A 15,584-nucleotide genomic window follows, 5' to 3' on the forward strand; every position below is an offset into this window, starting at 1 on the left:
TCTAGCCCATTAGGTGTTAGTGAAGCCCATGAAATCTGTCCTTTTAATACATATCACACACTTTATTTTAAGATGATCTGTTGTGAATGTGTGTGTGTGTGTGTGTGTGTGTGTGTTCATCATCATGATCCTCTGTAGGGCTTCAGAGGCTGTAAATTGTAATGGGAGGAGATTGTCCATCATCTTATCCCCAAGAAGCTCATTCCAGATTGAATTAGCAAAAACACTTGGTCTTAGAGTGAGCAGCACAGCAAATTGTAGATGATGCCCCCAGATTTTCTGGATGATATAAGTTGACAGCATCCACCATAAATACAATCCTAATGAATAAGGGTTGTGCCAATGTAAGCAGTCAGATTCAAAGCTTCTCTAACTTTGGACAGATTGAGGCTTTTCACTCCTACGATGGAAGACCTTATCTGTGTATTTTAAACTTATAGTAATGTGTCTATCTATGATTAATCCTTCTAAATGTCCACTGGAGGGCTAATTGGCTCTAGTTGAAACCATGCCTAAACAGAAGGCAGGAGTGTTTTCTTGATTTCTAGCACATTCTGATTATGGAACCTACACTTAGACAAGACACTTGATCTATTTTCCATTGAGTATTATGCCCTATGAGGCATTGTAGTTTATTTCATGAGGACAGGGTATCTTCCCGGCTTTATTCAGTGACCACAGTATGTGTCATCTACCTCCTGCCAAGCCAGTTTATTAATCAAATGAGACAGACTGCCAGGGTCAAGGCATGGCTGGTTTCCAAAACCATCTTTCTTTCCTCAGGTTCTAGAGGGCTCGGATCCCTTTTACACATTTTGCAGAGAATTGTAATTATCTAAGACTACAGAACAAGGTCTGCTTTCAAAAGTCTTATGTTTAAAAAGGGGATGGGGATGAAGGGACACAGAAATAAAGAACCAGGTCAAAGCACATAAATGGAATAAATGTAAACAATTGGAACATATACAGGAAAATTTTCCTTACTGCAATCCTTTTTCTTTTACAAGAATAGAGAGGCAATTTGTAACTACTGAATGGTTATCTTTCACCTTTCCTCTCCATTAATTTTTCTTAACTGCTCTCAGCATCTTTCAATTACACATGAGAACAATAAAAGTAAAGCCTTGTTAAGAATTATTGATGAGAGAATTATCAACGGCTTTTACCTATGCCAGGCAGTATATTATTTTCCCATTAGTATATGCAAAATCTTTACCTAGTTTTAACCACATGCAAAGGGTACCTAGAATATCATTTGTTATCCAGCCTAATTAATGGATTAATTCCTTTTTCACTGGCTAATCAGATTAGTGAATTAGTAAGTGCATAGAGAGAAACAGTTAAAGAGCCAACCAAAGCACGTTCTTAACTGAAATATGGAAAAAACAAAAACAAAGCAAAACAAAAAACTGGTACTTACATTGACAGCTCAGTTTTCCTAAAGTTATGCCCCCCACATCTATTATAATGTAATGGTTTTGCATTATAAATTGCTTAGTATGGATTACTTTGATTAATATGCTTCGTGGAAGAGAATAATGGTGTCTAATATGGGCACTGACTGTGGGAGAAATAAAAATAAGGAGGTCAATAACATTATCAGAGGCTACTAAAAGTAAAGAGAATCAATCCAAAGAGAGTGGAGAAAAGCTCTGTATTACACTGTTATTTGGGTAAGAAAAGTTCTGCCACCTTGTTATCCCTGTTAAGTCTTTTAATTTATTTCAGCAGGTAGGATAGCAAGTTACCTTATTGCTATGCATAAACACTGTTACTTCGGGCTTACACTGTTTGCAGGGGAAACAGTAGTGTCAGGTCCCTGGGTTGTGAATTGCGGTTCAGCCTGGAATCTGACCAATTCCAGGTTTTTTGCGGGGTGATTAATGAGACAGTCAGGGACCCCAACCGCAGGCAGAGTGGTGGAAAGCAAGGATTTAGCAAGGCGTAAAAACAGAAGATGGCTCGCCAGAGCGAACTGGCTTGCACCACCATTACCATCTTAGAATCTACAGTTGTTCCAGCTGCCAGGAGGCTTTCCAGTTGCCATGGCAACAGTTGGGCTCTGCTGAAAACTCAAAACCGAGCCTCTGAAGTTAGGGACCAAGCAGTAGAGCGCCACAAATGCAGAGGGAAAACGGGAGGGAGATGGAAATAAGGATTTCCCATGGAGTAGATCTACAACTCTTGCATCTGAGAGGACAGTTTAAAAATTGGATTTTTATTTATTTTGCTTATTTTTATAGTGTCATCTTTTGGTGCCTTCAGGGAACCAGGGTTGGAAGTTTAACATGCAAAGCGATCAAGCATAAGGGAAAATGATTTTTTACCATGAATGCATCAAACCTTCTTATTAATTTATTCGTTTACATAGTATCTCCTGAGTGTTCATTTGTATCAGATATGGTGTCACATGCTGAGCTTGCAAAGGTAAATGAGACATTGCGCTCACCCTGTGACATGAAAAGGATTAATTAGCAATAATTAACATAGCATTCACGTGTCTTGGGAAAACCAACGAGGCACTGTCCGTTTTCTATGGTTTTGTGTTGGAAGGCAGATTAAGCATCCAAACGCGGGAATCTGTGGCTACTGACAAAGTCAGGAGGAAATCTCCGGAGAGCCAACAGCACCAGTTTTTTCCCAAGGAGGGAATCTGTCAAGGCCACTCAAACGTTTCTCTGCAGCCGCCAGGGAGAAGAGGTTTGTTTTTCTTTTAGAAAGTCAGAGCCCTTTCCCCTACTGGGCTCGCTTTCTAGTAGGAGAAGCCCCACCTCTTTAGGGTTCTGATTGGCCCAAATATTTTTAAGATAATTTATGCCAGCATCCTCTCTGCTTGATTGGGTCCCCTGCTCAATTCCGCTGGGAGTCGCATCCTACCTGGTGGAGAGGTGTACTGCGTTCTATGCTCTCCTTTCTCTTACTCACCAGGCTTTTGCTGAGGTGAGAGAACAAGCCCACGATTCGGAACCTTTTAAGCTCCCTTACCACAAATAGGAGAGGGAAACGATCTAGTCCGATGGGTTCTTGGAAAGCTTTTCTCTTCTTCCCTTTTCTTCTGTGGAACCAAAGTAGAAGGGTGAGGCTGATGTGTTTGTTACTGATCCTGCACTTGGGAAACTGGTGAGTTGATTTCAAGGACCTAAAACTATTCTTTGGTTTCTGCTTCCCTAGCCTTCATTTCCCCCTTTAAAAAATTCTTTGTAAGTAAAGTATTTTTCACTCCTGGGCACGAGTGTGTTATTTTACTAAATCATACTATTTTTTTTCGGAATAGATCAGTTCAGTTTGGGGTTGAATAAAATTAGCTATTTCAGAAGCATGGAGGTTAGCTCAATTATTTTCTATTTCTTGCACACTCCAAAACTCAATTCGATGGGATTGGTCTTAGAGGTGTAGAAATGACTTTGCCACTAACGTGGTGAATGAATGTTTGTAGATGAACTCTCAACTTTCTGAATGATCCTGCATTTTACAGATAGCTATTTCAGAAACTTGTTGTTTCTCAACCAGATGTGGCATGGTGCTGTGCCATTTACTATCAGTGCTTTTACTCCCATTTATTATTATTACTATTGGTAATGTATTTTACTATTGGTAATTATTTTGGGGTGAAAAACTCCTATATTTGACATCAGGAAAGACTATAAATATTACTTTTCCTCCTTGAAAATATGTAATATTTAAGTTAGAAAAGAATCATATTTGTTTGAGTAAATATTAAATGAATAATTTTAATTGGTCAGGAATTAAAATTGTTGGGTGATATAAAATTGTGTGTGTGTGTGTGTGTGTGTGTGTGTGTACGCACGCACATGTGTAGTATTAAAAATCCCAAGTTCTTAGTTTAAGAGGATGAACACTTGGACTGTAACACATTTTAATGAACTTTGAAATCATTCTAATATAAAGATAAGATGTCCAAGTGTGTCACCTAGATTGTGTATAGGAGTAATGGATGAATGGAGTTAAATTATTGATTAAGGGATGAAAACAAAAAATGTCTCAGATACATTACTCTTATAACTTTTAAATTTATGTGCATTTAAAGTTACATTATTGCATTACACGACTCTGCCTTAGAAATCAAGGGTAAAGTGCAATCACTACGCAGATAAAAAAATTATACCTAAATAGCTATTGCTTAATGCTTTGTAATCATTGCTTAAATGGATTATTGCTCGTGATTTGGTTCCAGGATAGCTTTATAGAGATTCCCCTCCCCCTCTTACTAGCAGATATAACAACTATGATTTTCCCCCTCGAAACACAGAGATCAACGTGGGCTAAATAATAACAGACTTGCAAGAAAAATTCTGACATTGAAGTCTGTTTCAAGTAATGCAGTTTTCTTTTTTTTAACCATTTTTTTACCCTTTTCCATTGGAATTGTAAATCCTCTGCATGCGCACTAATATGCTGCTTGTTTTTCTCTTAAGCATAAGTTGTTTCCTAGTGGCATTTTTCTTTCTAAATTATACATATTAGAGACGATATTTAAATAGAAAATACTCCAGCTTTCTCATGCATCTTTATGATATTATAAATAAACTTATCTTTTCATAAATAAAGGCAGATTTATCCAGTGATGTTCTGAAATGACAACCTGTATGGTTTATAATTATAAATGCAAGGTCCCCTTTTCTACATAATAGGTAAGCTTTTTGGCAAGATCGTATCGTCTGTTCAAAGAGATGTTTTACTTTACAGAAATATTTTTTACTTGTAAAGATAGGTGTATTACAATCATTATATTTGACTCCAGAAATTCTTCCATCTTTCCAGAAATAAGAAACTGTGTGGGTCAGTGGGCAGAGAGTTTGCAGATCTTGTCTCATGAATGTGGATCTTGAACCTCTTTAGATATAGTATGTTTCTGTAGAATATGAAGGAGAGTAACATATCATTTATGGTTTCTTCAAGCTTTCATATTCAATATCTTAAGATTTGAACTGAAAAATAAAACCCACCAAAAACCCACAAACAAGACAGAAAGAAACACAACCTAAATTGTAGATTCACTGGTCCTGCTTAGTAGTTTTTAAGATAAACATATACAAATGGATATGGCATATCTTTTTTTACTAAATATGCTGAAACAAGAGAGAGGTGTTTCACAATTATAATAGATACATAATTCAGTTTATTCTAGTAATACAATCTGAATTATTCCAGTCAGTGACTAAGTAATTAAAAAAAAAGCTATATGCTTCTGCTATAGTTCTTAGAATTTAAATTATGAGAGTTCATGTTTTCACTTTTTAAAGAAGCTACAGTTGTGATTAACTTTTCATCTTGTTTCTTGTGACATAAGCACTATTTAGTTGGAAATCATTGGTGTTGACATATACAAATGATACATATTCATATTTCTCACTCTCTTTCCTTTTAAAGAACCTTTACAAATTAACCCAGATGGATCTGTTTGTAAGAAATTTGTTGCCTTGTCCTTGTATTGGTTTCTAAAATACAGGATGCAAAGTGGTCTATTTTTGTATTTCCTTAAATTTAAGCTAAAAGCAATGCCTTTCTTCATCATTAATTCCCATTAAGAGTAAATAGGTTAAGCGTTATACTGGTTTTTATATTTCTGAACTTTGAAAACCTATCCTAGTGTTATAACTAAAAACTATAGTCTTGTTTTCTGTGTTACCTTCTCTACCAACATTTGTGACATCTTAACTTAAATCTGATTACCTTGTTTTAACACATGTGTAGTGTTGCAAAAAATCTGTGATCACATTTTTAAGAATAGTTAGTAAATGTTTTCAGATTTTAGCTGATATATAAATAGAAATAATTTTTAAAATGCATGTAATTTATAATATATAATAAAATATGTATAATATGTACACAAATATGTTGCTGTCACACTTTACTAAGAAGTAACATTTTGATAGAACTGACAAAAAGAAACTTACGATTATTTTAAAAACAAAATAATTTATCTAATGATATATAATGTTATCAAATAATTAAAAACTTAGCATATAGTTTCCCATACAAAAATAGTCAAATAACTTGGTTTAAAAGATAAGGGCTTTTTACAAGGAATTTAAAAATATGCATAATTGGCTACTAGTCAAGGTGATATCTTTTTAGCCCTCTAGATTTTGCTTTAAATTTCTAATAAAATATTACTAATAAGCATAGAAATACAGAGATAAAATAATGAACTAATGATGTTTCATTAATACTTAATATATTTATTAAGGGCTGGATAAAATAATATTTAACATGTCGAGTAAAACATGACCATTAATACAGAATTTTCAGGATACCCAAATGAATAATGCTTTTATTTAACTGAAAACATTATAACATACTTTTGCCTAAGTAACCAATGGAATGTTTATTTTCTTCAAACAAATATACTAAATTTATATTTTCTGTGTATTTAAAAGTAGCACCATTTGTCTAAGAATATAGTGATAAGGAAGGAAAGACAGGAAAAAAGAAAAATGAGAGTGGAAAACAAAACAAAACAAAAAACCAACCAAAAAAGATTAAAAAACTCAGGATGTACCAAGAACATGATAATCAAAATACAACAAGTAATTCGCAGTGAGAAAGGGAGAGTATTGAGTAGAAATTGAATATATAGGTCTAAGGATAGTAATTCATATGTGTACAGGTACCTATACAACAAAAATGGGATTAATCATCAGAGCTGGAACATCCAGTGACATGGTGTGTTTTAGGTTGAACTTCTGAAAGGTCAGTGGTTCAAATCCACCAGTTGGCCTATAGGACCTTTATTGGCAGTCTTTTGGCATTAAGATTTCATCCCCTACTGAGATAAAGTTGGAACTTAGAACTGACCCTCCATTGGGCTTCTGAGTCTGTAAATCACACTAGAGGAGATTGCCCATCTTTCTCCACAGAGATTTTGGTGGATTTGAACTGCCAGAGAGGCACAACCTTTGAGTTAGCTGCAAGCCTTTCTTTGAACTAGGCCATTTGTTATTGTTGTTAGGTGCTGTCAAGTCAGATATGACTGACAAAGACTGTATGAAAAATAAATGTGAAACCTATCTTATCCTGTGCCATTGTCATCATCTCTTACTTATTTGAGCCCATTGTTGCAGTCACTGTGTCAATCCATCTCGTATAGAGTCTTTTTCTCTTTCACTGACTCTGCCTTTCAAAGCATGATGTCCCTTTCCAAGGAACAGCTTCTCCTAACAAAATGCCAATAGCATGTTAGCTAAAGATTTGCCATCCTTGCCTCTGAGGAGCACTGGCTGCACTTTCTCCAAGACATATTTGCTTGGGTTTATTTTTTTTTAATTTTTTTTGTTCTTTTTGGCAGTGCATACTATGTTCAGTATTCTTCTCAAGCATCATAGCTCAAAAGCATCCATTTTTCCATCTGTCATCCTCTTTCATTGTACAGCTCTTAGATGCATAGCAAGTGATTGAAAAGACCAGGGCCTGAATCAGGCACACTTTGGTCTTCAAACTGAGCATCATTACTCCTCAGTAATTTGTAGAAGTCCCTGTCCGCAGACTTTCTTACTGAAGTACACTTCCTGATGTCCTGACAGCTGAAATCAAGTGTGTTGATCGTGGATCCAAGTAAAAGAAAATCATTGACAATTTCATCTTTTCTCCATCTATCATGATGCTATTTATTTATTTAGTGCTGAATATTTTTAACTTCTTTATGTTGAGACATAACCCATATACAACAATGTAGTCTTGGAACTTCTGCAGCAAGTGCTTCAAGCAAGCAAGGTCGTAGTATTTGTGTACCACAATTTTGATGAGTCTTCCCCAGATCATGATGCCACTAGAGATCCTTCATTAAGACGTACAGCTTCCTGATGGAGGGTCATTGAGCTGAATTAGACTCCATGACAACGGGTATCAGGGTGAAGTTCTAGTGGCTTTTCTATCATTTTCTACTAGGATGATCTCAGAAAATTACTTTTCTTTTTTGAGGCAAAGATTGATCATTTTAGACTAGTGGGGAAGAAAAATGACACTATCTTTTCACAATCGTTTTCAGAGCAAGTAACAAAATAGTTCATACTTTTTTTCTTAGATAATATAGTAACAGATATTTTGTGCTATCAAAGTGATTAGGATACCACTTTTCCCTAGTTAAAGTGGTCTTTAAGTGTGATAAGGTGAAGTTCTTGACTCTTTCTGTACTATTAAAAATAGATTTGGGAGATAACCTTCTTTTATTCAACAAATACTCACAGAATTCCTGCTCTGTTAGACATAGTACATTATACAGAATTTATTTTGATAACTGGAGTAAATACATACTCATTGTTGTCAAGTCAGAACCAACTAACAGGTGACCTTTCAGTTAGTTTGCAGAAGTTGAATACCACATGGACGAGCTCTGCCTATCTTTCTCCCATAGACCTGCTGGTGGATTGGAACTCACTGAGAGGTGCCTCCTTTGAGTTAGTAGCATAGCTCCTTACACACTATGCAAATGGAACACTGGAGTTTATTAAAAGAATATTCAAACCCATAGTTTCCAAATAAATTCTTACTCATAGCCATCCTATAAGGCAGAGTAGAATTTATCCACAGGTTTTGTACGACTGCAAAACTTTACAGGAGCAGTCAGTTACATCTTTCTCTTTTGAGCAGCTAATGAGATCAAATCACCTACTTTTCAGTTAGCAGCCCAAATACAGGCGCAAACTAGGACTCCTATAGAGCTCTTAGTCATTGCTAAGATTGTATCTATTATATTCTTTCAGAATCTAGTGGTAAGAAGTTGAGCTGTTAACCCAAAGGTTCAAATCCACCAGCTGCACCACATGGACGAGCATTCCCCTCCCTTGCAATTTACAGTCCCTAAAAACCAACGACAGAGTCAGGTATAAATAAATTTCTGTTTGAAGGAACATAACAATGAGAAAAAAGAAAACTCATAAACAGAAGTAATAAAATTGTTTAAAATAAAGAGTTTTAGAGAGATTACTATCGAGAGATGAAATTAGAAAGTCTGGGAAATCTCAGCAGAAAATGCAAACACTATAGGGAAATCTTCCAAAATATTAAGGGGAAATATTTAGCATAGAAAGTTACACCTATTCAATTCACAAAAAATTAAAAAAGAAAGAAAAAGTGAGCTTTCCTGTATTCTGTCATTCTTTCTATTTTAAAACTGGAGGAAAATGGGCACATGGTATTTTTTTTTACAACTTGTCAAAAGTCTTATTGCTAATATAAAATCCAAGACCGAAACTCACATCCAATACTTGCATTGTTAATGACCACACATCTCAGTTTATAAATCAAGTATTAATCAACACAATAAACTTGGTTATAGGCAAAACTTTAGTGACCTGGTGGATAAGGAGTGATGTGCCAACCCAAAGGCAAGTAGTCCTAATCCACCAGCTATTCCAGAAGAGAATGGTGGGGACAATCCCCTCCCGTCATGTTTATTACAGTTTCTGAATATCCAGTGGAGAATCAGCTGAAGACAGTGAGTTTTTTGTTTTGTTTTGATATTTTAATGGCTAAAGAAAGATAAAAAAGAAGGAATGAGATAAAAGTAGACAGCCAGAGCAATTAAGAAGAGATGAAGAGTGGGAAAGAAGGTGAGGTGAGGTTAGGAATGAAGTCTTGTTTTCATTAATAGAAACACAATAAGTAAGAAAATAAATTCTCTTATCCCTATATGGAACATTTTGTGCAGGCTAGATTAATTAATGCAGGTGAAAGCAGTCAACAATTTCATCTTCCTTGGATCAACAATCAACACCCTTGGTACCAGCAGTCAGGAAATCAAGAGATGTATTATGGTTTGGCAAGTCCACTATCAGGGACCTTTCTAGAATGCTCAAGAGCTATGATGTCTGTTTGAAGATGAGGTGTGCCTAATTTCAGGCCATGTTCTTTTCAATCACCTGCTATGCATCAGAGAGCTGGACAATAAATAAGGATGACAGAAGAATTGAAACCTTTGAGTTCTGGTGCTGGAGAGGAGTGCCGAATATCCCATATGCTGCCAAGAGAGCAAACGCATAAATCTTGGAGAGGATAGTTCCGGAGTGTTCACGTAGCTAGGTGAGGTTATTCATTTGAAAGGGACATCATCGAGGGTTTGGAAAGATGGGGAGTCAGTGAAGGAGAAGAAGACCCCCAATGAGATGTATTGAAACAGTGCCTTTTACAATGGGCTTGAGTGTTTCAGAGATGATGAGCATAGCAAGGTTTAGATCAGCTGTTCATAGAGTCTTTAGGAGTAATACTTGACAACATCTAACAACAAAACCACCAAATATATATTGACCAACAAAAATATCTTAAGAGTAGAGCTAGACAATGACTGGGGATGATAGGAGGAGAATTGATGCCTTTGAGCTGTGGTATTGGAGAAGAGTATTGAATATACCATGGACTGGCTAAGAAAACAAATAGAATTGTCCTGGAGAGGGTTACATCAGGCTGCTCGTTGGAGGCAAGGATTCTGAAGCTTCATCTGACCTATTTTTGGAGATGTTGCAAGGAGGTACCAGTCCTTGGAGAGAGACGTCATGCTTGGGAAGGTGAAGGGACAGCACAGGAGAGGAAGACCCTCGATGAGGTGGACTGTTTCAGTGACTTGGGTAATGGGGGTGTGTCGGAGACAGAGAGATAGAGATTGATACAGGATAGGGCAGAATTTAGGGATATTGTACACAGGGTCACTATGAGTCACAGATGACTTGATGGCACATAACAACAACAATACTAAATGTCTTTTACTGTCTTAACTGCTATGGTAGCAGCAGTGGGTGTTGATCGACAATCACTTGGTGTTGATCGTAGTTCCAAGTAAAAAGAAATCCTTGACATCTTCCATCTTTTCACTATTTATCATGATGTTTGTTGCCTATTGATCTAGTTGTGAGTAACTGTTTTATTAATTTTGAGGTAAAAGACTGTATGATCTTCCATTGTAAATGCTTCAAATCTCCACTTCCTGCAAGCAAGGTTGTTTCATCTCCCTAACGCAGGTTGTTGATGAGTCTTCTTCAAACCTCGTATCATACTCTTATTCATATAATTCAGCATCTGTAATTATTTTCTAAGCATACAAATTGAATGACTATAGAGAAAGGATAATAACCCTGACTCACATTTTTTCTGATTCCAAACCATGTAATATCTCCTTGTATTTTATGAATGACTGCTTCTTGGACTACGCACAGATTACACATGAATAAAATTAAGTGTTCTGGAATTCCGATTTTTCTCAAGGTTATTTGTAACTTACTATAACACACACAGTCAAATGCCTTTAAAGAGTCAGCAAAACACCACTAAACATCTTACTTGTATTCTGTGTTTTCAGATAAGGTTTATCTGAAATAGGAAAAAAATATATACGTTTTGGTTTATGAGCGAAATTCTGACATATCTATGTGAATGCCTTTTTCTCAAATTCATTGCTGTTGAGATGGAATTGACTCATAGCTGATCCTTCAGTAGGTTTTTAGAGGTTGTAAATGCAATGGGAGATCATTGCCTACCTTTCTCCTCTGGAGTGAACGGTGGAATGAGCTGCTAGAGAGATTCCACCTTTGGATGAATGTCATAATTCCCTTTGGACTATGGCACCAGAACTTTCTATGCAGTATTATAGCTGGTTTGTGCTAATCTTCAGCTAGATTTTACTTGTATGTGATATTAATGATATTATTTGATGATAACCACCTTCTGTTATTATTTTTTTATACAGAAAAAAATCTGTTCTGGTTTTTAAATTCAAACTACATTGCTCTTAAGTTAGAAATGACTCATAAGTGACTATCCTTTGAGTTTCTGGGATTGTAAAAAGTTGGAAGAAGATTGCCTTTCTTTCTCTTCTGGAGCACCTGGTATATTTGAACCATCAGAAAGCCTTGGTTTTTTGGTTGACCACCATAACTCCCTAGCATAGAAAAATGATCAAAAATCATGATTGTGTTAACAGGTCATCCTTATATTAATATGGATATTATACCATCACTGACAACATTGTACATTATAGTAGTTCTTGAAGTGTTCTTTCTGATGATAAATATGACACTATTTCTATTTAATTTGTTATTATCAGCAGAGGTGAGTATATAATTGTTTTGCTCAAAATGACCCATACCAGTTTATCTCAGCTCACTAGTGCCTAGGAAGTTAATCTTTACACATTTCATTTTTAACAACTTCTAATTTACCTAGGTCTATGCTTCATAAATTTTGTGCTCCAATTTTTTATTAATAGGGAATTCTGTTATTCTAATGGTAAGCGGCTCAATCCACCAGCTTCATCATGGGAGAAAGATATGTGTGATGTCTGTAAATTACTTTAAAAGAGTAAATTACTTTAAAAAATTACTTTATCCATTGCATTAGCTCCTGCTGGGCATGGTCTCTAGGTACCTTAACTGGGAACACACGGCCTTATAAGCCATACACAGCTGTGGGACCAATATAGAGAGTGTATTCCACATTGTGATAAACAGTGGTGAAGAGAGGGTGAAGAGACTATGGCACTGCAGTGAAGGGATTATGGCACTGCTGTGAAGAGACTGTGATAAGGTGTAACCAGAGAAAGCCTGACAGTGAAAGGTTTTACTTGCTGGATGATTCAAGGAAAAGCTGACTTGTAACTGCTCTGAAATAAAGTTTGCTGGATGATTGAGGAAATTAGATGCTTCTTGCATTTGTACTGCTGAACTGAATCTGGACTTTAAGTATTTGAGGAATTGTGCCTTTTTACAATAAATAATTTTTATTGTGATTTTAACAATAGTTTACAGAAAACTTGACTTTCCATTCATTGTTGCACATATTCATCCCTCCTTCCACCCCAGTCCACGTTGCTATGTACTTCTTATTCTGCACTTGTAATGCAAATAATGCCTAATAGTATATCCCTTTTAAACTATTCTTTTCCTTATCTGTTTCAATGCAATTCTCTCTTTTCTTAGTCTTCCCAAAGCCCCCAATGTCAGTCTTGTTTTAGAACAATGGCAATATGCAGTATTTGTCCTTTTGTAACTGAGATATTTCACTCAGAATAATGTCCCCCAGGGTCACCCATGTTGTATACGATACAGATTCCTTATTTATCAGTGCTGTGTAGTATTCCATTGTGTGAATAAACCATAGCTTCTCTTGAGATTTAATTATGTGATATTCTTTGCCTCCCCTTACTCCCCAACCTATTTCTCTATTAAACTTCACAACTAAGCATCAAATTGTAATGAACAGTGGACTCAATGATTGCTAGAAGTAGGTGCAGGAGTATGTGAGGTGGCATGCCTGACCACGTAGCTGTTTGTATGTTGTTGTGTTGATTGCCATTGAGGCAAGCACTACACTTAGTGACCCTATGAACAAAAGACCTGAAGCCTTGCTGTAACTATCATCATTTCCTGAAGTTCAGAGAGTTTCCAGAGGCATGTTATTTAGGAACTGGATGCCACTCCTGCTATTTGTATAGTGCTATGGATATAGATCTCTAGTGGCCTAGTGGAAAGAAGCTGTGCTGTAATCTTGAAACCACACAGTTCAAGGTCACCAGCTGCTCTTTGGAAGAAGGATGGGAAGTCTCCTCCTGTGTGATTAACTGCATCTGCAAACCTGCCAGAGGGTCAGCTACTCTATAGTACACAACAACAGAAACAATATGAATATTGATGTGGACAGTTCCCTTTTACGAAGTGGGTAGAAGTCAGACTTGGCCTTCCTCATGTTACTACTTCTTTTGTTCACAATAGGAAATATCTTCCTGAACAATTTATAGCCAGAAGAAATCCACTGGTGGGTCACCTATGAATTGGTTTTGACTTAATTCCACATAACAACATCAAGCAGCAATTGTTAACGGATGTTTACAGCTTTCTTATTTTGAGTTATGTGACATCAAACAGTTAAAGATTCTTCATTGTAAGAAAACTTTACTCCATTTGTATCATTAAGGTATGATCTATTTTGAAGATGCAGGTCTTCCACAGATGAATTTTTAATGCTCTCAACCTTAGGCTGTTCATTCATAGGGTCACTATGAGTCGTCTACGACTCGACAGCATTAAACAACAATAACAATGACGACGACCAAGAGAGAGTTACGTTGGCCTAGTGGAAGGAAGCTGTGCTACCAAGCTGAAGGTGGGTGATTGTCATCTGTGGCCCTCGGCCAGGTTCAAATTGTCTTCCTGTCAAACATTCTTCTAGGTGGTATAGCACTGGTCTGTGTGTTGCTGTACAGAGGTAACTCATGGTTGCTGTAATGCTGAAGCCTGTGACAGTGATGTGCCAATCGTGGTAATGGGCACCCATGGTGGACAGTGTTGGCTGGAGCTTCCCAACTAAATCAAGCCTGGAAAGCAGGAGTGGCATCCACTTCCAAAATGGCTTGCCTCTGGAAACACTATGTATGAACAGTGCTCAGGCTGTTTGTTCATAGGGTCGCTATGAGTCGTCTACGACTCAACGGCATTAAACAACAACAACAACAACAACAACAACAACAACAACCTTAGGGTCTCAGCGTACAGCACAATATTATTCCACTGTTTATTTTCTATTCATAGGTTTTTGAGGGTCTATTATTTTTAGACGGGAGCTCTGGAGACCCACACTTAAGGAGTTGTGCTGTCAATTCAAAGGCAGGCAGTTTGAATTTATAAATTCTTCTGCAAGAAAAAGGATGTGCAATCTCCTTTCTTACGATTTACAGTTTCTAAAATCCCACTTCAGAGGATCAACTATGTGTCATTTCCAATTCAACAGCACACAAACACCACCACCACAACAACAATCATTTCATAAGTGAATGTCTAGTCTTGCTTTGCTGTCTTTATTATTCTGCTGCTCTACTGAAACTGTGTATCAGGCAATCATCCTACTAGTATTTGAAATATTGGTGACATAACTTCCAGCATTACAGCAACACACAAGATATTGAAGTCCAGAAAAATTACTGACACTTGGAGTTTCTCTAGAAGAAGTAACTACCCATCTTCTTGCAAAGCTGGTGTCGAGATTGAATCACCATAAAGACGTGATCTTTGGTCAAGCGGCACAACTGACTACAGAGTATGCCACCAGAAATCACTTGGCAAAAATAAATAAAAGCCCCAACATGGATAGAATATCATTTGAGGCTTTTTAGCAAAGACAGCCCTGGACTTCTCACTCACTTAGATCAAGAAAGACCTGGGAAGCAAAATAGATCCATAAATAAAGTCATGTTTACATTAATTTTTAAAAAGATGATGTAATGGTATGTAGAAATTGTCAATCAATTCCATATTAATATCACAAGCAAGTAAAATATTGTTGAATATTATTTCAAATTGGCTAGAACAGTATACCAAGAAATGTCCAGCAATTCAAGCTTAATTCAAGAAACATTGTGGAAAAGGATATAATTATTTATGTTAGCTATATCTTAGCTGAAAGCAGACAATACCAGAAACACATTTATTTCTATTTTATTCACTATATAAAGTCTTTTGATGATGTGAACTATTAAAAATTATGTTGTGGTGTTGTTGTTGTTATGTGCCGTCGAGTCGCCTGCGACTCATAGCGACCCTATGTACAACAGCCCTAAACTCCACTCTGTCCTGTGCCAATCG

General features: G+C 36.5%; 1 protein-coding gene across 1 annotated transcript in view; it reads left to right on the plus strand.

Annotated features, from left to right (window-relative positions):
• The first annotated feature begins 3,016 nt into the window (after positions 1 to 3,016).
• Positions 3,017 to 15,584, plus strand: part of GABRG1 (gamma-aminobutyric acid (GABA) A receptor, gamma 1) — a 210,847-nt gene continuing 198,279 nt past the window's right edge. Inside the window, exon 1 of the mRNA XM_006894172.1 lies at positions 3,017 to 3,120. Within this exon, the coding sequence (XP_006894234.1) occupies positions 3,017 to 3,120 (104 nt within the window). The remainder of the gene's footprint in view (positions 3,121 to 15,584) is intronic.

Source organism: Elephantulus edwardii, unplaced genomic scaffold (genome assembly GCF_000299155.1).
Source record: "Elephantulus edwardii isolate Elephantulus edwardi_28Jun2011 unplaced genomic scaffold, EleEdw1.0 scaffold00137, whole genome shotgun sequence".
NCBI lineage: Eukaryota > Metazoa > Chordata > Mammalia > Macroscelidea > Macroscelididae > Elephantulus > Elephantulus edwardii.